The sequence below is a fragment of the Arachis ipaensis genome, chromosome B6 (genome assembly GCF_059453495.1).
Source record: "Arachis ipaensis isolate K30076 ecotype BB chromosome B6, ASM5945349v1, whole genome shotgun sequence".
Lineage (NCBI taxonomy): Eukaryota > Viridiplantae > Streptophyta > Magnoliopsida > Fabales > Fabaceae > Arachis > Arachis ipaensis.
The window spans coordinates 139,889,535-139,912,590 of NC_142441.1; the positions used below are offsets into that span (position 1 = coordinate 139,889,535).

Here is a 23,056-nt window from a genome sequence, read left to right on the forward strand (position 1 = left end):
TAATTTAACATTGGTAAATTATAATATATAAATATGTTATTATAAAAAAATAATTATATGATTGATTAGACACATTTTTCATAAAAAAATATGTATTTTTAAAAAGAAATTAATAACTAAAATAAACATTTTTTTTATGAAATACACGTTTTCATTATGTCTAAATAAGTTAGATTGAAAGTCCTTCAAGCACCCTCATTACCATCTCCGACCTCTGCAGTCTAGACAAAAGAGGTCGGAGATGGTAATGAGAGAAGTTTGAAATGCCTTTATATCAATTCCAAAACGGCGGTTAGGGGTATCCGCAAGAAAAAAATATTTTATAAAAGTACTGAAAGAGGTCGGAGATGGTAGTGAAGGTGCTTGAAATGCCTTCACGTCAACTCTAAAATCAGTTGTTAGGGTATTCGCAAGAGAAAAAATATTTTATAAAAGCACTTTTATTTGAAGAACATGTGAAAAAATAGAATTGAAATTAATGCATTAAAAAATATTGAGAATTTTGAATTTATAGAAAAAAATGAGAAAAAACTGGTGAAGAGACTAATTTGGTGCACGACATTCAATTTCAGGGACTAAAATGAGCCACTTAATGCAAAGTGAGGGACTAATTTGGTGCATCTACAACAATGACATAATGGATGACACGTGGACGAATACAGTTGCGACACGTGGCACAAACGGACACGTGGCCAAATAACATTGTGACACGTGGCACAACCATCCACGTCAGCATGCCACATGTCACTGGTCACCACATCATCATACAATTACACGTGGCCAAATCATGAAGTGACACGTGTCACTTACAATCCACGTCATCATGCTATGTCATCACGTCGTTAATGAAAAATAGGTTAGGGACTAATATGGTGCACTTTTTCAATCTCAGAGACGTAATTGGTGCAATTGAAATCTCAGAGACCATTTTGGAGTTTAACTCTATCCTGTTAAACTATTTTATCCTTCAATATTTAAAAAAATTAGACATATTATTTTTCCATTTATATAAAGAAGGAGCAACAAATTTCACTCTTTTTTAAATGGTGAAATACAAATTCATTGTTTCTGTTAAAAAAATGATTATTGTATTATCATATTATGTTTTCAAAAATACCTTGTGTATATAAAAATTAAGTACCAAATCAATTATTATACATAAATTTAATGAATATTATATATTATATTATTAATTGATTGATTTTTAATACGTACCTAATACGATTTTTGTTATTTCACATGACATACAAGTTATATGGGATATGATATATGAGGTGTGATAGTTAGTGCGACTTATTAATTAATTAATTAGAGTGTAGGTGAGGGTGTGGCCTATGCAACCGTCACTTGAGTCTTGAGTGAGAGAGAGAGAGAGAGAGAGATGGAAACTATAAATAAATAGAAACTTGAAGAAAGAACGTGGTTCCATCGCGTGAGAGAGAGAGAGAGAAATGGCATCATCAGGTAGATGTTATTGGTACATGAACGTGGTTCCATTGTGTGCAATGGTGGCAGTTGAATGCTTCAGCGTTGTTTCCAGCGTTCTATTCAAAGCAGCCACTCAGAAAGGCTTGAGTTACTATGTTTTCATTGCTTATTCATATGCCATCTCCACCTTTATTCTTCTTCTGCCTTTTCCCTTCATCTTCTTCACCACCAGGTTCATCTATCAACTCTCTTTCATCATTATTATTATTATCATTGTGACATTGTGTGCTTTACAATTTGAAAAAGTCTAAGAACTAGTGTTTTTATTAAAATTTTGTCCGCACTTATTCAGCCAAAAAAAAATGAGTAATCTCATATTATTAAATATAATTTTACACAACTAAAAATACTAATAATAATTAATTAATAACTACAAATTATAAAATCTATTAGTCCTTAACACTCCTCTGGTGATTTAATTTACTCAATGGCGCAGGTCAAGTGGATTGCCCACATTTAAAGCCTCGTTGGTCGGTAGGATTTTTCTTCTTGGAGTCATTGGGTAACAATATTTAATTTACAATCCTTTTCCTTGCAAGAATGGTTCCTATTGTCTTTTTCTTTTTCCCCTCTGCAACATAACATACTCAACAACAAACACTACATATGAACTGAATTAAAAGGTTGGAAAATGTTACAACTTAGCTTACTCCCTCCATGAATATATGCCTGTTTTAAAGTTAATGAGTTTCTGCAATTTTAAAATGTTAATGTAGTACAGTGTTAGTTATTAGTTCTTTTCAACTGTACCTAACTTTGATAATCTCTTTCAACTGTACCTAAAATTTTAATTTATTTCGGTTTATATATCAATTCCGTTACCTAACTAATAAGGATTCTACCAACTCCTGTGTATGGTACAATATTTGTTTTATGATTATGATTATGTCTGATGGAAGTGTCTTTGTCCATATATTTTTTAAATATGTCTCTTTATACATGTGTCTTTTAGTAGAAGTATAGTATCTTTAATATTAATTATTATTGGTAATAAGTTGACAAATAATATATTGGTACCCTATACTTTTTCTAAGCATATTGATGAATTAATTTGTCTACTTTTTTTTTAATAAAAATAATTAGCCAAAATATTTTGTGATTTATAATGATCAATTAATTATTATTAATATTTTTAATATTATTATAAGATTACATCTAATAGTATAAAATTATTTTGTTTGCTGATTAAATAATAACTAAATTTTAATAAAACTGTTTACCTCTTAGACTTTTTCAATAATTATCTTGTTATAGTTGCTCACATAGATTAAGGAAACGGCTAAAAACATTTTGAGTTTAAATAAATTTAAGTGAATGCATACATAGATCTATTCTTATTAATTATCCTATTCTTATAGCGGAGTATTTATTTTTTCCTGCTTATGCTCTCACCTTTAATTCATTTAATGAGGTTATTAGTTGGATAAATTTAATTAGTATTCTCTAACGAATAATGCTAAAAAGCTAACATTATAATAGTTAATTTCACTCAATATTATATTAAGTTTTCAAATAAATTTAATATAAAATCTATGAAAAATATAATTTTGTTGAGTTTGAATTTTAAATGTTGTTTTTAATTGAATTTTGTATATTCTTATTTTTATGAGGTTCAATTTTTTTATATTAAATATTAATTGTAATAAAATGACAATTATTTGAATAATTTTTTTAAAATAAAATAAAAAATATATTATTTTTCCAAACAAATAAATCTATTATTATTCCCCCAAATCCACTTTTTTGTTTTGGTTCCTGAGACAAATTTGCCGTACAGACAGGTTAACTTCGTGTTTTAATCAGAGCAGAGATTAGTGTCCAATCATCATCTCATTCTAATTAACATGTATGCAATGTCACAAACTCAAATTCAGTGCGTATGAGATATCTTTTAATCTCTTAGATAATTCATTTTCGTCCGCAAAATCCGAGAATCCTAAACCAAAAAATGAGATCATAAAATCATATAACATCAATAATCTAAATTTTGAACATATTAAAGATATAACAAATTAAATAAGTTGTATCATTCAATCAAATTTGTCGGACAATATGGTCAATCCGATCTTGTCTATAAATCATATCCTAACAAGTTTAATTTTACGCCATTAAACTACACCACAATCAATAAATAAATTAGAATAAATTATTTTCAACTTAACAAACTTCTTTTTACTCTTTCTTTTTTATGTCATTGTGAAAATTTAGAACACAAATGGATATCAAGGAATATTCAAATACTTTGATAGCTAATGATGTATCAAATTTTCATAGTAACATTTAATTATCACTTACCTAGACGTCAAATATCCATAAAGACAAATGCTTAGAATTTAGCGTCTACTAAATATACTACTAAATATACTACCGATATCAAATTATGTCTGTGTGTATGTTTGTTATCATTTAACTATTGATGTGGCAGGTTTGTATTTCAACTTATTGGATATAAAGGACTTGAGTTTAGTTCACCTACTCTCGCTTCTGCTCTCAGTAACCTTATTCCCGCTTTTACTTACGTACTCGCTATTTTATTCAGGTAATTAATTTTTGTTCAATTCTCGTTCAACATCATAATACTTAATTTGCAAGTCAAGAGAGCCAAGGAATTATTATATATTCTCATGAAATATGCTTGTTCACATAGTTATAGCTAGAAATTGAAACGATCTCATCCACTTCAAGCTATTGGGTTATTAGATTTTTTTTTTCGTTAAACACAAAACTCAACGCAACAATATGGAACAAAGAAATAAAATAAGAACCACAAAAACTAACTACAAACCCCAATTCCTATGTCACTATTTCAACTACATCAGACTTAACTAAGTTAACTAACAGATTTCTCTATAAACTCTCATTTTCTTGCACTACAAGCTAACTGTACTACTCGCTCTATCATGTCTTCACGTTTTAATCAAGATATAATATTTTATATTCTACTAAACCATTAGGTTGTATTTAGAAGGGAAATTGAGACTGAAAGACTAAGATGGAAAGACTGAGATTGAATTAAATCTTTATATTATATTTAGTATAAAATATACTGAACTAAATTATGTCTTAGTATTATATTTAATTTAAAATAAATATGGAGATTGAATGATAAATTTGAAATTTAAAAAGTTAAATAAATATGTTTTTGATAAAAAATATTATTAAAGTTTCAATCTCTATTTTCAAAATATTAATTCCCTATACCCTCACTTTCTAGAGATAGTGAAGAAAGTGAGGGAAACTAAAATTTTAGTTCTAGTTTTTAACCAGAAAAAAGAACAATCTCTCAATCTCAATCCTCCTAATCAAACACTACCTTAAAAATTTAAATGAAATTTTTTATTTTATTTAGTTTATTAATAATCAAAATTCTATAACTAATCTGCTATTATTTGCCTTTCTTCTTTTCCTTTTCATCTACAAAAAGAAAAAGACAGTATTATTACTAAAAAGAAATGCACATTTACCTTAACCTTTTGTGAATTATTATTCTCATGAGTAACTGAAGGATGGAAAAAGCAACATTGAAAAGCTCGAGCACTCAGGCCAAAATAATAGGTTCAATTATATCAATCATTGGTGCCCTTGTAGTAACTCTCTACAAGGGCCCTGTTGTGTTATCTGCTTCTTCTTCATCATCACTACTCAGCTCATCGTCTTCACAAGGGGATTGGGTTCTTGGGGCCTTCTTACTTGCTGCTTCATACACTTTACCTCCACTTTGGTATATTGTACAGGTAAATTAAACTAAATTTCAGTAAATCTCTCTAAATTCATCCTTACAAAATTTCATTATATTTAACAAATTATTTTTTTTAAATTACATATTAGTTTTTAATATTTTAAAATATTAAACATGTTATTAATCGCTTTTAACAAAATAATAAATTAAATCAGTCTATAATACTTTTTCTAAAAAAGGTGAAAAATTAATCATTAATTTCTTTAAAAATAGTCAATTTGTTGGTAGAAGAATTAAACTGTTTTAAAAGATGATGGACTAATTGTCAAAAGATTAGGGATTAATTGTCAGTTTCTTCTATTAAGGACTAATTTATCTGGAACAAAATTTTATAGGAGTGAGCCAATTTGATTGGATGTTTGTAATTTTTAAATTCCACTTGTTATATTAGGCTGCTGCAGAACTAACGTATACAAAATTATGTTTGATAATTAAGAGATAGATATAGATATTGTGTTCAAAGATATTAAATTAGTGTATTTTATATTTTTAAAAAAAAAAAAACAAAAACAATACAAAGATATTAATAAGAGATATAATATATTTTTTATTTTTTTTATTATTTTTATCAATTTTTTATAATTATAGTTTTCATCATTGTGATTTTATTCTTAAATTTTTTATAGAAGAAACTAAAATTTAATTAAACTTTTATAATTTATTTTTTTATATTTAATTTATAAAATATAAAAATATTAAGTTTTATGTCTCTATTCCTTATTCCTTATGTCTTATTCTTAATATTATTTGGAATATAGTTATTATAAGCGCATAAAATTTAAATTGAGTAATACACTAAATAATTTCTTCAAAATTTAGAGAACAGTTTATTCTCTAACAAATTTTTACTATTAAATTGGTTTATAATCTTTTATTATGTTAGAAAAAGTAATCACGTGAGAATTTTTTTTAGACACTAATAAAATTTGTCTATACAAAGAGGCTAATATAAAAAATGATAAGTACTATTTTGGTCCCTAACGTTGAGGGTCAGAATCGAAACCGTCTCTGATGTAATTTTCGACTTAAAATCATCCTTAATGTTGCATTTCATTTTAAAATCGTCATTTCTAATAAAATTTTTTAATTTATTCCGATACTACCCCTACTTTAATAAAAAAATTATATATATAAAAAAGAAAACGCGTTTGGCGTGGGGGGGAGGCAAAGGGTATACGAAGGGGGAGTGGAAGGGGAAGGGGAAGGGGGGGGGGAGGGGAGATGGCGCCGGCGGCGAAGCTTGGAGGGGAAGGGGAAAGGACGTGGGGTGGAGGTGGGGGAAGGGGAAGGGGGGAGGGGGACGGCGCCGGCGGCGAAGTTTGGAGGGAAAGGGGAAAGGACGTGGGGTTCGGGGTTGGGGGAAGGGAAAAGGATGTGGGGTGGAGGTGGGGGGAATTGAAGGGGAGAGGCGGAGGGGGGAAGGGGAAGGGGAAGGGGAAGGGGAAAGGACGTGGGGTGGAGGTGGGGGGAAGGGGAGAGGCGGAAGGGGGAGGGGGAAGGGGAAAGGGGGAAGGGGACGGCGGCTGTCGCTGTCGCCTCGGCTGTTCCCACCGCCACTGGATCCATCGCGTGCGTCGTCATCCGAGGAGCTATCGCCGTCCTTGCTCGTCGTCTCCCTTAGAGCTGTCGCCATCGAGGGCTAGCAGAGAGAGAAACGCGAGAGTCAGGGTCACCACCTCGCCGCGTCGCCGCCTCGCCTCCACCTCTGCCTCGCCGCGTCAGCCTCGCCACCTCTGCCTCTACCTCTGCCTCGCCTCCGCCTTTGCCTCGCCGCCTCTGCCTCTGCCTCGCCTTCGCCTATGCATCGCTTTCTGCTTCTGCTTTCTTATTTTTTGTTTTCTTGCTTTCTTTTTCTGCTTCTTGATTTGGTGTTATTGCTGTTGTTTGGTGTTTTTGGTGGTGGTGGTGGTGGTGGTGTTGGTGTTGGTGTTGGTGTTGGTGGTGGTGGGCTTGCTTTCTGTTTCTGCTTCTTGGTTTGGTGTGGTTTGGTGGTGGTGGTGGTGGTGGTGTTGGTGTTGGTGTTGGTGTTGGTGCTGGTTGTGCTGGTTGTGGTAGTGGTGCTGGTGGTGGTGTTGGTGCTGGTTGTGCTGGTGGTGTTGCTATTGGTGGTGGTGGAGGAGGTAATTGTGTTGGTAGTGGTGAGGGTATTTTTGTCCCAAAAAAATTAAAAGGACGATTTTAATACGAAAAAAACGTTAAGTATGATTCTAAATCGAAAATTACGTTGGGGACGGTTTCGATTCTGACCCTCAACGTTAGGGACCAAAACAATACTTATCCCTATAAAAATTTTTAAAAATTTTAGAAACTTTCAGATATTTTTCAAATAACAATGAGAATTAATTTGACTAAATAATTAGCCTCTAACAAAAAAAACTTTATATGAAAACTAATTTATCCAACATAATAGAAGATTTGAAAATAATTTAGTAATCAAAACTTGTTTGGATAAAAATTCTTGAGCACTGGGTTAGCATATTACTCTAAAATTTTGAGTCAAAGTCAGATTTTCCACAATTTAATGTCCTTTTTTTCCCTCAATAGACGCAAGTTATGGAACAATATCCGGTAGAACTTATTGTGGTGTTTTTATACAACTTGTGCGGGACTCTTATATCTGCCCCAGCATGCTTACTTGTTGAATCAAGCTTCAGTGTTTGGAGGCTAAAACTTGACATAACATTATTGGCGGTTATATTCTCAGTAAGAAAGTTCAAATCAAGTAAGCTATTATTGAAAGGAAGATATTGATATGTGAATTGTGCAATTTAATTTATTATGTGTAGGGATTTTGTGGGTGCATGGTGAGTGTGGTTCATACATGGGCAATACATCTTAAAGGCCCTGTTTATGTATCAATTTTCAAGCCACTATCAGTTGTCATAGCTGCTGCAATGAGTGTTATATTCCTTGGTGATGCTTTGTATATTGGAAGGTACGAAATTTGAGCTTCACAAGTATTTTTTTTTTTTTATCTCTATAAAATAAGAAATTTAGTTTCGGTTTTAAAATATGAAGAAATCTGCTTAGAAGTTAATATTGTTCAGCCACATTGCAGCCAACATTTAATATAAATGAAAAATATCCGAAAATTTTTAAAGTAAGAAGATGATCTTTTGATGTACGATTTAATGATCTCTGTGTTAGTGCAAGTAATGTTTTGAGATGTTTTGTGTTTGTTTTTTTTTTTTTTTTGTGTTTTATTGTTTTCTTTTGCTTTCTTTTTGTAGTGGATTAATTTTTTGAGTTCCAATACCTTAGGTCGAATATGTGTAAATTATAAAAAAAAAATCTGATATTTAATTAAAAAATATTTAAAATTTAATAAATGCTATAAAAATATCTTAAAATAATAAAAAAAATACTAAAAAATTAACAGAATTTATTATTTTTTATTATTATTTAATTATTAATATTTAAAAATGTACTAAAAATATATTAATAAATTATTAGATTAATAAAATTAAATTAATAACAAAAATTAATAATAAAAAATAATAAATTCGGTTGATCATCTAACATTTTTCAATAAAAAATATCATGAACACAAGATTTAGTCCATAAAGGTAAAAATTTATGGAAAAAGTGCTCAGATATTTTTTGAAATTTTAATTGTTGATTGTTCCATGTTTGCAGTGTTATTGGAGCGGGGATACTATCAATTGGATTTTATGCTGTTTTATGGGGAAAAGCAAAATCGTCAGCAGAATTGAGTGAAGAGTATTGCTTGAATAGAAAGCTTACATGCAATAGTACAACTCCTTTATTGAATAATCAACAAGGAAAGCAGAGTTTTGCTATATAATTCCATTAATAAGATTGTTCTATATACAATTAAAACATCAGAAATGTAAATACAACACAGTCCTCTATATTATATTGACTCTGTTAACATCATGTTTAAAAGTAGTTTATTAGCTAGAATAAGACGTTGTTAACTTGTATAAATAAGTCATTTTCATTTTATTTTTTATTCGTCTATATTTTTACACTAATTTTTGTATTTTTGTGTTCTTGTTATCTTTTTTTCGTTTATGTTGATGGTAATTAATAGCTAAGAGAAGGGAGTTAAATCTTGACCTTCTTTTATTTTACTTGTAATCTTGCGTTTTGTTGATGAAATTCGGGAGAGATTTTAGTTTTATCTCCTGATGAATTAGGAGCTAGAACAGTATTACTTGCAAGGAATGTTGTGATGAAACGAAGTTTAGTGAATATTTTAGGAGATATTTTATTTTTGTCTCCTTTAGTGCAGAACCAGAAACAGAGAAGAGAATAGAAAATGACACACAGATGTATCTTGGTTCGGCTACTCAGTGCAATGTAGCCTACACTAGTCTCTATCACAACAATGATAGAATTTCACTATCTTTTCAACAAATTACAAACACCAATTCTCCCTAGGATATACCCCAATCCTATCTGGGACAAATTTAGATTCTAACTCGACCTGAACTTAACTATGACTCGCCCTAACTTTCAATTACAAAGTGCTGACCCAACTTGCAAGAAAATTCTCTCAGGATCATGACCACAAAACAGAAATACATACAAAGAATTTCTGAAATAACTTAGACTTTTTCTCCAAGTCTAGCTCTCTGCCTTTTTCCACTCATTGGTTTTTTCTTACAAACTTTACCATGTTTGTCTTTTATCAATGAAACTCAGACATACTAAACTGAGAAAAAGAAATACAAAATGAAAATCATGAAGGAGAAGAATATAACAGCTCAGTGAACTATGAGAATCGAAACTTGTGCTCTCACTTCTTGCTCTAATTCTTGGCCGTTCACCCTTATTATAGAAGAGTGAAGCTTCCTAGGCTTGAAACCTTGCTTCAGCACATGTTAGTTTTTCTTCTCCCAATATCAGAATCAGCAGCGGCATTCACAGAGGTAAGAGAGAGCAGAAGTAGTGACATGCAACCATATCTTTTTCTTTCATCCTTTTTCTTCATGCTTCTTAAATCTGGACCGTGCTTTTTTTCTTTAGCCCCAAGTTTGTTTCTTGACCGCAGATTTATAACACAGCACCATTGACTTCAATTTCTTCATAGTTTCTGGAATGGTGGCTGTGACTCAGAGGATTTCTTCAACGTTCCTTGTTGAAGCACAAATGTAAAAAATACCTTTTTTTGATCCTCTGTTCGGATGAGATTTACCTCTTGTTGTAGTCCTTTTTCTTTCTTTTCTTGCTTGAGAATGGAAACAACCTTTTTGTTCTTAACCGTGTCTTAGCTCCAGAAATTTTCTTTTCTTTCTTCTTGCTTTAGAGATAATGTGATGTTAAAGAAAGATAAGAGAGAGAAGAGAGAATTTTTAGTTCGGTGGGTGAAGGAAGTGTATTTCAAATGAAATGGAATCTCATTATTTAGTTAGTAACTAAGTTGAGTGTGTGGATTTGGGTAAGGCCACCGATTGGGCTTGATTTGGGCCAATGTGTTTTCATTCTTTTATTTTGCTAAGGGCCCGTTTTTGTTTCAGATGAGAAGCATTTGAGGTAGAGACAAATGAACATTGGGCCTTGAGTGTGTATATTTAGGCCAAATTCAGTTTGGGCTTAACTTCATGCTTCTTGGGCCAATTTTAACTTGGTTTAATTTCTGCACACTAAACCAAACAACATTATACAAATAATTAATAATTGACCCAAAAATATTTAGTTATCATCTTAATCATGGTTTAGTTCACTAAACTCAACAATCTTTCCCTTGATGACAAATATTATTAAAATGAATTGAAAGAAAGGAAAGGAGTTTTAGAAACTTTCCTTTGATGTTTCCTTTGACATGAAGTTCTCCTTTCTTTTGATCCTCAAACTCTTCTTGAATGTTTGCATTTTATAACCTGATACCATCAAACTTTTCACAAGAATAATGTCAAACATCCAATAATTTTTAAATAGCTAAAACTTAGGAACCTGTTTGATTATATATCAAGGCTAAAATTCTCATCAGCCATCCTTGAAGCTAGCAAAAATCAAAGCTAGTTCAATCACAAACTTTAAAAAATTCAGACACTAAATTCTATATACAACCAGATTAAGCTGCAAATTTTAAAGCACAAAATCAAACTATAAGCAGCATTAAATCATGATCTAAACATAGACCAAAGTATCAATCATTTCTTAAGTTTCAAAGAATTCATCACAAGTTCGAAACAGGGTTCAAATCAGAAGCAGCCACTTTTAATTTCAAAAACAGAAATTTTTCAATTCAAAACAGAGAGGCAGCCATTTATTCAAAATAGAGAGACAGCCATTTTTAATTTTATTATTCTTTCTTTCTCTCTCTTTGACAGATATAACAGAAGCAGCCTATATTCAATTCATTTTCTTTCTCCCCTTTTTATTATCAAGGAGAGAACCTGCAAAAAAGCAAAGTAACAAGTATACCAAAATAGTAAACTAAGCAATCTTGTTATTAACATGGTAAAAAGTCTAGATCTATTACAGTTATCCTAAAAAAAAGATTCAAAGCAATATCCAAAAGACAAAAAAAAATAAAAAAAGTATTTCAGCAAGATAAGAGTTTAGAGAGCAGAATCAAAACATTAAACTTCAGCAACAGCATCATAAGACATATACTAGGCATTAAAGCCCTCGTCCTCAATTTCCAAGTTCTCTTTCTCTGACTTAGACAATACTTGTCAAGGAACTTTAAAAGTACTTCAACTCTGCTCTGAGACTTTTGCAGTGATTTCTCATTTTGGATTTTAAGTCTCCGAGATTGTTGGCTGAAATTGACCATATGTTTAGCTAGATTAACAAATTCTTGAAGCACATCTTAAACAATTCCATTAATCAAGTATTTATGTGAGCTGAAAGTGCCTGCAATCGAATGAGGAAAGAGGCTTTCATCTTTTGTTTCCTCCATGACCATATCCTTGGTGGCTTTAAAGCTTTTTTCTTTGGATTGCCTCACTGCACCACCACCCTTGAGTAATGAAATTTTGTTCTCCTCGAACTCATTGCTTACATTAACACCAAAATACTCAAAGATGCATGTCAAAAACACTCCATTTAGAAGTGAAACATTTTTATCACTTTTAATGCAATCAAACATGTGGCGCATCATTAAATAAGAAAAAGATATTTGAATTTTGTTAAGAACGGCATATAGGACCAGGGTATTACAGAGGGTGACCCTTTGATAAAAATCACTTTGGGGCAGCAAGATATATGTGATGGTATGGTGAAGTTGTACACGAGAAGGACCTAGGACTGTATGAGGGAGAGTGACACCATTCATGAGGGAGATATTTTCACATATGTTGGCCAAAATATCTTAGTGAGAAACGCCAAGATGATTATTCCACTTTCCAGAGATGTAGGCATTCACTCCTACATCTGTGTAAGCAAGGGATTCACTAATATTTTCATGATTTAAAAGTATTTGACAACCTTTAACATGGGAGTGAACACAACCATCACTATATTGTATATTTGCATAAAATTTTCTGACAAAATTGGGATAAACAGGTTTTTGGATTTCAAATAGCCTTTCCCAATCTAAAGCTAAAAAATTTTCAACAAAATTTATTCTTTTTTTAGCCAATGAATTCAAATCAGCAACATACGAAGAATATAGAGGTCTTTTTTAGATAACGTCTTTGTGAAATTCAAAGTCCATGCAAAAAAGAAATCTTAGAGGAACAAAATGAGAGTAAGGACGTTTTTCAATATGGGCTTTGAATGCAACAGGGTCTGGGTAAATGGGTTTTTTGACAGAATGAAGAAAAGATCTTTTGTTATCTTTGGATGGTCATGAGCAAGGGGCTGAGCGTCCTGGACGACGAGAAGTCGAGCGAGGAGGAGAAGAAAATGGATTTTTTCTTCTGTCATGGCTCTTTTGCCTTTTGCTATATTAGCCTTCGAAGAGCCAGTCTCTTGTGTAGCTGATGAAGGTATGGGGTTTGTGGTTTGTGGTTTTTGATTTTGGTTCTCGCCATTGACTCTAGAGGTTGAGAGGAGTGCGAGGAGAAGGAGTGTGAGTCTATGTGAATGTGAATATGAGATTGAGGTCTGAAAGGAGGAAGATTACAAGGAGGACGAATTGTTCTTGTTTCTCTACGAGTTGTAACTTTCTTTCTCATCATGAAAGAAAATAAAAAGAGGTTAGAAGTAAGAGAGAGTGATGGAGTGGAGTAATGAGGAGGATGAGAAGTTATCAAATCAAAAACTGCTTTAAATGCTCAAAGTTTCTTTTAAAATTGTATTAAAAATGAATAAATCTTTTATTCAAAGGATTTTGAAATTTAAAATTTAAAATTGATGCAGAAAATTTTGAAAAGACACATAAAAAAGATTTTAAAAAGTAACTGACTGATTTGATTTAAATTATCACAAGATTAAATACTTTTCTTTTATGTTGATGATTAAAATAAGCAAGAGGCCTACTTCATAAAACAACATATACTTCTCTTGGGCCCAATGGTGGTGTTAAGGAAACATACAAGGCCACCTTAGATTTAATTCACGTTCAGATTTATAGTAATTCTTAACTCATTGTCTGAACTTCATGAAACCTAGAGGGAGTCATCATCTGCCCAATTTTGTCTCTCTGCGAAAAAAGAGACAAAAATAATCAGAAAATTGTTAATCAATTTCAGTTCAAGAATTTATAATTAACAATCCCTAAAGCAGTCTCAATTTATAGAATCTATCTTCACATAGAGGTATAGTGAAGATATCTACCAATTGATCCTCAGATTTTACAAATTGAATGTCAATTGTATCTTTTTATACATGTTCTCTTATTGAATAAAATCTAACTTTAATGTGCTTAGTTCTTGAGTGCAAAACAAAATTTTTAGAGATATTTATGGCACTCAAATTATCATAAAATAGAGGAATATCATTGACTTGCAATTTATAATCATCAAGTTGTGTTTTAAGCCATATTAATTGAGAACAACAAGAAGAAGCTGAGATATATTTGGCCTCAACCGTTGATAAAACAATAGTAGTTTGCTTCTTGCTTGACCACACATTCAGAGATTGTCCAAAAAAGCAACACATTTCAGAAGTACTTCTCCTATCGACACGATCTCCAGTAAAATCTGCATCATAATACCCAACTATACAGAATTCATCAGTTTTAGGATACCAAAGACCAAAATTAGTTGTACCTTTGATGTATCTAATGATCCTTTTTATAACCGAAAGATGTGATTCTTTTGGGTGGGATTAAAATCTAGAACACACACCCACACTTTGAATAATATCCGGTTTGGAGGATGTTAGATACATGAGAATCCTATCATTCCTTTATACCTTATTTCATCAACATCTTTTCTATTTTCATCCTTTTCGAGTTTAGAATTTGGATGCATCGGAGTACTCATTAGTTTGAAATTTTCTAAACCAAATTTCTTTACTAACTCCTTGGCATATTTACCTTGGTGTACAAAAATTCTAGTAGGAGTTTGTTTATTTTGGAATCCTAGGAAGAATGTGAGTTCTTCCATCATACTCGTATCAAATTCACTAGTCATTAATTTTTCAGATTCTTCCGACAAAGTTTTATTTGCCGATCCAAACACAATGTCATCTATATAAAATTGAACAAGTATGAAATGATTATATTCTTTAATAAACAGAATAGTATCCGTAGTGCTCCTTTAAAAATTATTTTTCAACAAGAAAGAGATAAGTCCTTCATACCAAGTTCTTGGAGTTTGTCTCAAACCATAAAGAGCTTTTGAAAGTTTAAATACATGGTTTAAAAAAATTTTATTTTCAAAACCGGGGGGTTGAGCTATGTATACCTCTCTATCAATAAAATCATTCAAAAAGGTACACTTAACATCCATTTGAAAATGTTTAAATCCTTTATGGGCAGCATAGGCAAGCAATAATCCTATTGCTTTCATTCTAGCTACCGGAGCAAATGACTCGTCAAAGTCAATTTCCTCCTCTTGATCATACACTTGAGCTACTAATCTAGCTTTATTTCTAATAACACTACTATCCTCACCCAATTTATTTCTAAAGATCCACTTGGTATCCGTTACCTTCTTACCATTTGGATAAGGTACTAGAGTTCAAACCTCATTTTTATCAAATTGGACCAACTCTTCTTCCATTGTCTTTATCCAAGAGGGATCTTCAAGTGCTTCCACATTTTGGGATTCCATTTGTGATATAAGAGCGAAGTTATTGAGTTCGGCTCTTTTTCTACTTGAGAATCTTGTGGTGACTCCATGAGAAGGATCTCCAATGATGAATTCATGAGGATAGTTCTTTAAGAACTTCCATTCTCTTGGCTTTGGTGAGGTGACTTTAGATAGAACCTAATTCAATTCTGCATTGTTCACATTACTAGAATTCTTTGCTTCAGTAGGAGACAAAATAGAATCGTCTCCTACATTTTAATCTGCAGAATTAGAGACAGTATTTTTTAAAGAGGGTTTTGATTTATCTTCTTCTTCAATCTTTTGAGAATTCAATTCAGTTTTAGTTCATGCATCATTTTCTTCAATAACACTTGAAATGATATTAAAATCATAAAAAGAGATATGTATGGACTCCTCTATTATTCTATGTTCTTTGAGATAAACCCTATAGGCTTTACTAATGGTTGAATAACCAACAAAGATACTTTCATAAGATTTTAGATCAAAATTTTTAAGATTGTCTTTAGTGTTCAACACAAAATATTTGCATCCAAAAATATAAAAATACTTAAGATTGGGTGGTACTCCTTTCCAAAACTCATATGGTGTTTTCTTTAAGACTTTTCTAATGATAGTTTGGTTTAGAATGTAACAAGCTGTATTCACAGCTTCAGCCTAAAGAAATTTTGAAATTTCATTTTCACAAAGCATTGCCCTAACTATATCTTGAAGGCTTCTATTTCTCCTTTCAACAACTCCATTTTATTGAGGTGTTCTAAGATATAAAAAATGATGTGAAATATTAAATTCATCACAAAATATTTCAAATCTTTTTCATTTTGAATCTTTTAGTATAGAGTTGAAAAAGCAATGAAGGCATCATTCTTATGAGTTAAGAAAAGAACTCATCCAAACTTAATTAATATAGTCATCAACCACCACTAAACTATAGTGCTTACCACCAAGACTTTGAGTCCTTGTAGGACCAAAAAAATTAATATGTAATATTTCTAATGATTTTTTAGTTGAGATGTCATTATTAAATTTAAAAGAATTTTTAGTTTATTTATCTAATTGACAAGTATCATAAATAATGTCTTTTGTCAAGAATGAAATTAAATTAAATTACTTATAAAAAAATACTTTAGCCTTGATATATTACTTACATGATCTATAATATAAGTACAATCGCCAAAGAGGTCTCAAGTTTCTAAACTTGATAGTTTTAATTTTTAATATTACTTTATTTAAACTATATGTTATATTTTCATTTTATTATCCTTTTGGAATAGTAAAGATTTAGCTAAAATAAACATTTGATTAAGAGAATAAAAATAAAAAAATTTAAATACATAAAAAGTTAAAAAATACATTCCACTTATATTTATCCTTTAGATTTTTTAATTGCAATATCTTTATAAAATAAACAAACATTTTTGTTAGCAAGAGCCGTAAACAAATAATAAAAAATATAGAGAATTACTAGTTATTATCAACTCAATTTTTTAATTTAATAATTTAACGATATATCTTTTTTGTTGTCTATTGTATTCTCTAACTCGACAGGTCAAATTAAAAATTAATGGATTATTGTATATATAAGACGAAATTCGAATTTTAGATACTTACTTAAGTTAATGGATAAGTAAATTAATCTTTCAACTAATTCAAATTTATTTAATAATATATTTTAGTTCATATTTTTAAATATTAATAACTAATTAATTGATAAAAAATAATAAATTTTAATAATTGTCTAGATAATAAAATAATATTGTGTAAATCAACCCAAAAAGTAATGTAATAAAAGTTTGAAGCGTTGTTTGAGAAACGCACACATGTTTGACAAGTATATTCCATGTGTGAGAGTCTGAGAGAGTAAGAGAGAGAGAGAGAGAGAGATGGCAGAGTCAGGGAGGTATTGTTACAGGGACGTGGTTCCATTCTGTGCAATGGTTGCAGTTGAGTGTACCAACGTCGGTGTCAACGTTCTTTTCAAACAAGCTACTCTCAAGGGATTCAGTTACTACGCATTCATCGTTTATTCTTTCGCTCTCTCCACTCTTTTTCTTCTTCTCCCTCTCCCCTTCGTCTTCCGATGGTACGCTGCTCAAGCATTACATTTCATAAATCATAACTACTACTATGTTTGTTTGTTACAAGTGATGAACTATTTATTATGAAGGTCAAGAGGGCTTCCTCCATTCAATGTTTCTCTCATCTTAAGAATTTTTCTCCTCGGTACCATTGGGTAAGGCTGAAGAGAGAAGAGCCTAATGATTATTTGTTTTCAACATTTGATCCCAATTTAATTTGTTTATTTACTTTTTAATCAATTTGATTTTATGTTGAGTACTGTGACAGATTTGTAGCACAACTGAGTGGATACAAAGGACTTGAATACACTTCACCAACTCTCTTCTCTGCTCTTAGCAACCTTATTCCGGCTTTTACCTTCATCCTTGCGGTGTTTTTCAGGTTCTTAGGATTCTCCGAATGCTTTTTAGTCAATTTTCTAGTACAACTATTTGTCTCGGAAACTTATATTAATAAGAGGAAAAGAACATGACAAATCAATCTTTCATTTTTGTTGTTTTCGGATATTTAAATTTTTGAGAATTTAAAAATATATTTAAATTTTTTGTTTTTTTAAAACTTGGATACCTCGATTTTTAGATTTAATTTATTTTATTTTAAAAAAAGTTTTATGTGTGCATCTATGTCAATCACATCAGGTAATTATATTTGATTTTTTTGTTAGATCTGATAGATTCAAGTGAACATGAAAAATTGATATGTTTAAGACTTAAATATATTTTTAAATTTTTGATAACTTAAATATCTGTAAATCAAAATCAAGTACCTATTTATTTTTTTTTAAAGGAACTTAATAATTGCAGTGACGTAAATGATTATATATAATTTCACTTTTAAAATTATAGATGATTATAATTCTATGAAGTTATGAAGCTTCTTTGCTTCATAGAGATTAGAGAATAATCAAGGAGGTGATCCGAAACTTAGCTTGTTTTTTTATATTTTATTACATAATACTGAATTTGAACATATAATAAATTTTATAGTTATTTAACAAGGATAAATCTTTGTTTAAATAGCATTATCTTATAAATTTTAGCCACAAAAAAAAATATCACTTATGTGCAAATTGAGATCGAACCTTTTCTAAATTCATAAATTTGATTCTTTAACTTTTGTTAAATATGTATTATGTTTGTTATTATTTTGATATCAATATAATAAACAAATATTACCTGCATATAAAAAAATCAATCACATATATAATTAAGATATATAAAATTATAATACATATATTTAATAGCTTATTTTTTTTATTTGCACATTTATAATATTTTTTATAACAAATTTGTTTTAAAAAAGTTCACGGGGATTGATAGGCACAATCTTTAAAAATAAAAAGTTTAAGTGCGCATGCGGTACAAAAAAGTTTTAAAATTTTAAAAAGTATTTAACACTTATTTTTTTGTTTAGTTTATGTTTTTGGTATTATAAGATATTATAAAAATAAATAAATAAATAATGTACGAGTCTTTGAGGTTGCTTCTTTTATTTTCAGATGATTCAAATCAACTACCACCTTATATTAAATATTTATAATTTATTGTTAAACAATAGTTTATTTGACAAGATATCATTATTACTCACTAACTCATCACCTGATACAAAGCCTAACAAGTTGGATGAATAATGCCGCTAATTTTATTTGTATGTCACATCTTAGTTTGGTAAATGAAATGATTTCTCATAGAATATGCTTTACTGATGATTGCAATCAATTTGGACCCCGCCAGCATAAAAATACTTGAATAAATATATATAGCGGTTGGCTTTAGCTATTCTAATATTCTATTTCTCATCATCATGCTAGCTATTTCCACATCAAAAATAGTATTTATTTAATACCAATGTTATATTATATCAAATTATTGCTGGATTCCGATCCATTCGTTCGTTTTTTATATATTTTCTTTTTATCTGTTCTCTTTATTATATTAATGGATTTGGTGAATGTTTAAATTCAAATAAATTTACATGTGATGCAAACAACATATATATAATAACATTTTATTTAATTTTATCTTTCTATAATTCTATAATTTTTTTGTTTTTAATTTCTTTTATCAACGTTTTGCCATCTTTCATGCTTTTTGTTGCAATTTTGTACAAGATCGGAAAAAAAATTAATGGTGGTCTAGATATCAAGAGATGTATACTTAATTTAATGGAAAAGTTTAGAGAGCCAGCAACTTTGTTAAATTTTGGTCAGCATGTAATCAGTAAAGAAAAGTAAGCCATTGGATGAAATTTCACACCATTAAAATCATTATTGATGGCTATTTGATGATTACAAATCACAAAAGTTGCTGACCCTAACATTCTTCTAATTTAATTGTGGATTCCAACTTTGTAAGAAAACGAAAAGAAGAATAAAAAAAGGAGAATATTAGGTAAACAATAACTATTTTAAACAACATGAATAATTAATAATCAAATAAAAATATAGTACATCTTTAAATTAATTATTTAAATTTTAATATTAAAATAACTATCCGTACACTTAGTGAAATGAACATCCAATATATCTATTATTTACATTATTTAATATTTTCATTATTTACGTATACTTTTTTTAAAAAAAATAAATATTGTTTTAGAAAGTAGTAATCACATGGGAATATATATACACTAATCTAGACACCAAATATAACACCTGTAATATAACATGCACACTCAGCCAGCTAGAGTGTTAACGTTTGGCATAATAGTGGAGATTTGAGAGTATGCAAGACATATTTCTCTTCTTTTGCTTCACTGTTTTGTTTTCCTGTCTCAAGATATATATTTTTTTTTTGAGAGAAAAAAATAAAAATTTATTAATTATTTTAAATTAAAATTATTGGATTTACCCATAATAAACATTATAAATTTTAATAAAAATTATTCTTATATTTCATTATTTTACAAATTTTTTCACTTAAAAAATCTGTATATGAATATCAAATCATTATAAATACCTTGGGATTATGTTTGGTAAGTTATTGTTTTTGCATTTGTTGTTGACTTTACATTTATATCATTATATGTGATATATGATTTTGTTATTAACCATTTTGTTGCTCCTTGTATATTGAAGGATGGAGAAGATTTCTCCAAAAAGTTGGAGCACTCAGGCCAAAATCGTGGGTTCTTTAGTGTCAATATTAGGTGCACTCATAGTTGTTCTCTACAAGGGTCCAACATTGATCTCAGCTTCATCATCACCACACCAGTCACCTCATGTTGATTTTCTAAAGGACTCATCACCGCAGCAAAATTGGGTTCTTGGAGGCTTCCTTATTGCCATTGAGTTTATTCTGGTTCCAATTTGGTATATTGTTCAGGTATTATATTAAGTGGATACTCCCATGATAACATCTTCACATGAAAATAACATTGTGAATCATTAGATAAATTGATATGTTTGGCTAAATATGTTTGATTAACCATCTAAAAATTTATAATATCATTTTTATTAGGAGATGTCATCATGTGAATATTTTTTATTATACTAATATGAATGTAATCTCAACAATAACTTTAAATGGGAGTCACTCAAATAAAGACTACTAAAACGTCTTTTTTTAAAGATGTTTTTCAGTAATTAAAATTTAACCTATATAAGCGATTAAATCATGTTATTTTTGTCAAAATTAGTCTAGACAAATTGATTTAACCGAAAAAATGGTGAATCAAATCTTGAACTGGTCTAAATTAATATTATTTTTTTTATAGAAAATGACTACAATACTTTTATTATAGAAAATTATTAAAATACTCTTATTTATATATATATATATATATATATATATATATATTTTAAAAATTCTAAATCCTAACCCTACGATAGAAAAATAAAGGACTAAAATTTAGGATTTTTAAAATTAATATATATAATGAAAGTAATCATTTTCTATAATAGGGTATTGTAGTCATTTTCTATAAAAAATAATATTAATTTAGAGTAGTTCAAGATTTGATTCACAATTTTTCGGTCAAATCAATTTGTCTAGTCTAATTTTGACAAAAATAACACGATTTAATCGATTATATATGTTAAATTTTAATTATTAAAAAAATATCTTTATAAAAAGACATTTTCAGCGTCTTTATCTGATTGGCTCCCTAAATACCAAGTCATATTTAGGACACAGGATTATTCCAAATTAATCTTTAAAAAATTTTTAATCGGACATTTTAATTTTCGATAAATTTTAATAATTAAATTAGTTTTCGTATTTTTATTTCGTTAAACATATTGATTTTTATATCAGATTATTTTTCTATACAAAAAGATTATAAGAGAATTTAAAAATTTATTAAAGACCGTTATATTTTTATTAAGTAACTGTAATGAGTAAAATATAGGCCAAGGTGCAATTAAACTAGTTTCATTAGTAATTGATTTATTATAAATAAATATAGTAAAAATATAACACGGGATCATGAATTGAGTAATGAATATAGTTTTTTTTCTGGAATTCTTTTTATAGAATTATCTCTCTTCCTCTTAATTCTCTCTGATTAATTAATTCTTTTCTATTCTTAAATCTTTTTCCTTAAATTTATTTGTCTATTTTTTTATAAAATTTTATATGAAAATTAACTTGTCTAACAAAAAAAATTAAAAATTAATTTGGCAATTAAAATTTGTTGAATATCAAATTGTTTACATAAAATTTTTTTAAGACTAATTTAGATATTAAAAATTTAAAGAAACTAATACAATTTATTTTTGTTGTTGTTTGAAACAGACCAATGTGATCAAAGACTATCCAGCCGAGATTATTGTGGTGTTCTTTTACAACTTGTGTGGGACTCTCATATCTGCACCTGTGTGCTTACTATTAGATGAATCAAACTTAAGTGGTTGGATTATAAAACCAGATATAACATTAGTCGCCATTTTGTACTCTGTGAGAAATATCAATTTTGTTGGATAATTATAAGTCCTAAAAAATAAAAAATGAAATTCTAACTGAAATTTCATACTATATGCAGGGATTCTTTTGCACAGGCCTAAGCAGTTTGGTCCATACATGGGGTATCCATATTAAAGGCCCTGTATACGTATCAAGTTTCAAGCCTGTGTCTATAGGCATAGCTGCTGCTTTCAGTGCTATATTTCTTGGTGATGCACTATATTTGGGCATGTATGGATATCAATCCCTTTTATTCTTTGTTAAGATTTAACTATTGAAAAATTGGAATATGTTAAGACATGGTATTAATCCTTTGACATTTGCATCTGTTTTTGTATTGCAGTGTTGTTGGAGGAGTAATAATATCAATTGGGTTTTATGCTGTTTTATGGGGCAAAGCAAACGAAGAATTGAGTGAGTACATTGATTCAAGCCAAAGTCAACCCACATCAAAAGTCAACCAGCCTTTGTTATTATAGAAGCTCAAGTACAGAAGTTCAAAGAACAAGAAATGAACAAAAAATTCATAATAGAGAACTAAAATGGAGAAAATAATAAGAAAATAGTATATTGAATATGAGAACATTAGTCTGAATAATAGTGCACTAAATCATTAGGATTGTACATGAGTGAATAAAAGATACCAAACCAAGTCATAACTCTCTCTTCTAATATATAGAACTGTTACACTGGCTAAAACAGAAAATTATTTCTAA

The 23,056-nt window shown here is 29.7% G+C and overlaps 2 protein-coding genes across 3 annotated transcripts; both read left to right on the forward strand.

Moving 5' to 3' along the window:
- The first annotated feature begins 1,295 nt into the window (after nt 1-1,295).
- Nucleotides 1,296-9,193, forward strand: LOC107605316 (WAT1-related protein At4g15540). 2 transcript variants are annotated; one of them, XM_088489344.1, is made up of 7 exons: nt 1,296-1,660; nt 1,925-1,990; nt 3,914-4,027; nt 4,994-5,222; nt 7,772-7,930; nt 8,014-8,162; nt 8,864-9,193. In XM_088489344.1, exons 1-7 carry the CDS (start codon nt 1,452-1,454, stop codon nt 9,030-9,032), a joined length of 1,095 nt encoding a protein of 364 aa, XP_088345470.1. In that variant the 5' UTR covers nt 1,296-1,451; the 3' UTR covers nt 9,033-9,193. The 2 variants fall into 2 exon arrangements, with proteins under 2 accessions (XP_088345470.1, XP_088345471.1); XM_088489345.1 differs by lacking the exon at nt 7,772-7,930 and having other exon boundaries at nt 1,321-1,660.
- A 7,936-nt stretch (nt 9,194-17,129) lies between these two features.
- Nucleotides 17,130-23,056, forward strand: LOC107605315 (WAT1-related protein At4g15540). Its single transcript, XM_016307159.3, has 7 exons — nt 17,130-17,443; nt 17,528-17,593; nt 17,707-17,820; nt 20,516-20,762; nt 22,173-22,334; nt 22,420-22,571; nt 22,684-23,056. The coding sequence occupies exons 1-7, from the start codon at nt 17,244-17,246 to the stop codon at nt 22,817-22,819; spliced, it is 1,077 nt and encodes a 358-aa protein (XP_016162645.1). The 5' UTR covers nt 17,130-17,243; the 3' UTR covers nt 22,820-23,056.

Excerpts from the sequence above, each read along its gene's own strand:
- LOC107605315 (XM_016307159.3), top strand. The coding sequence starts at position 17,244 with ATGGCAGAGTCAGGGAGGTATTGTTACAGGGACGTGGTTCCATTCTGT. Across the intron at positions 17,444-17,527 it reads CTCCCCTTCGTCTTCCGATG|GTCAAGAGGGCTTCCTCCAT; the intron begins GTACGCTGCTCA and ends TTTATTATGAAG. Across the intron at positions 20,763-22,172 it reads CAATTTGGTATATTGTTCAG|ACCAATGTGATCAAAGACTA; the intron begins GTATTATATTAA and ends TGTTTGAAACAG.
- LOC107605316 (XM_088489344.1), top strand. The coding sequence starts at position 1,452 with ATGGCATCATCAGGTAGATGTTATTGGTACATGAACGTGGTTCCATTG. Across the intron at positions 4,028-4,993 it reads GTACTCGCTATTTTATTCAG|GATGGAAAAAGCAACATTGA; the intron begins GTAATTAATTTT and ends GAGTAACTGAAG. Across the intron at positions 5,223-7,771 it reads CACTTTGGTATATTGTACAG|ACGCAAGTTATGGAACAATA; the intron begins GTAAATTAAACT and ends TTCCCTCAATAG.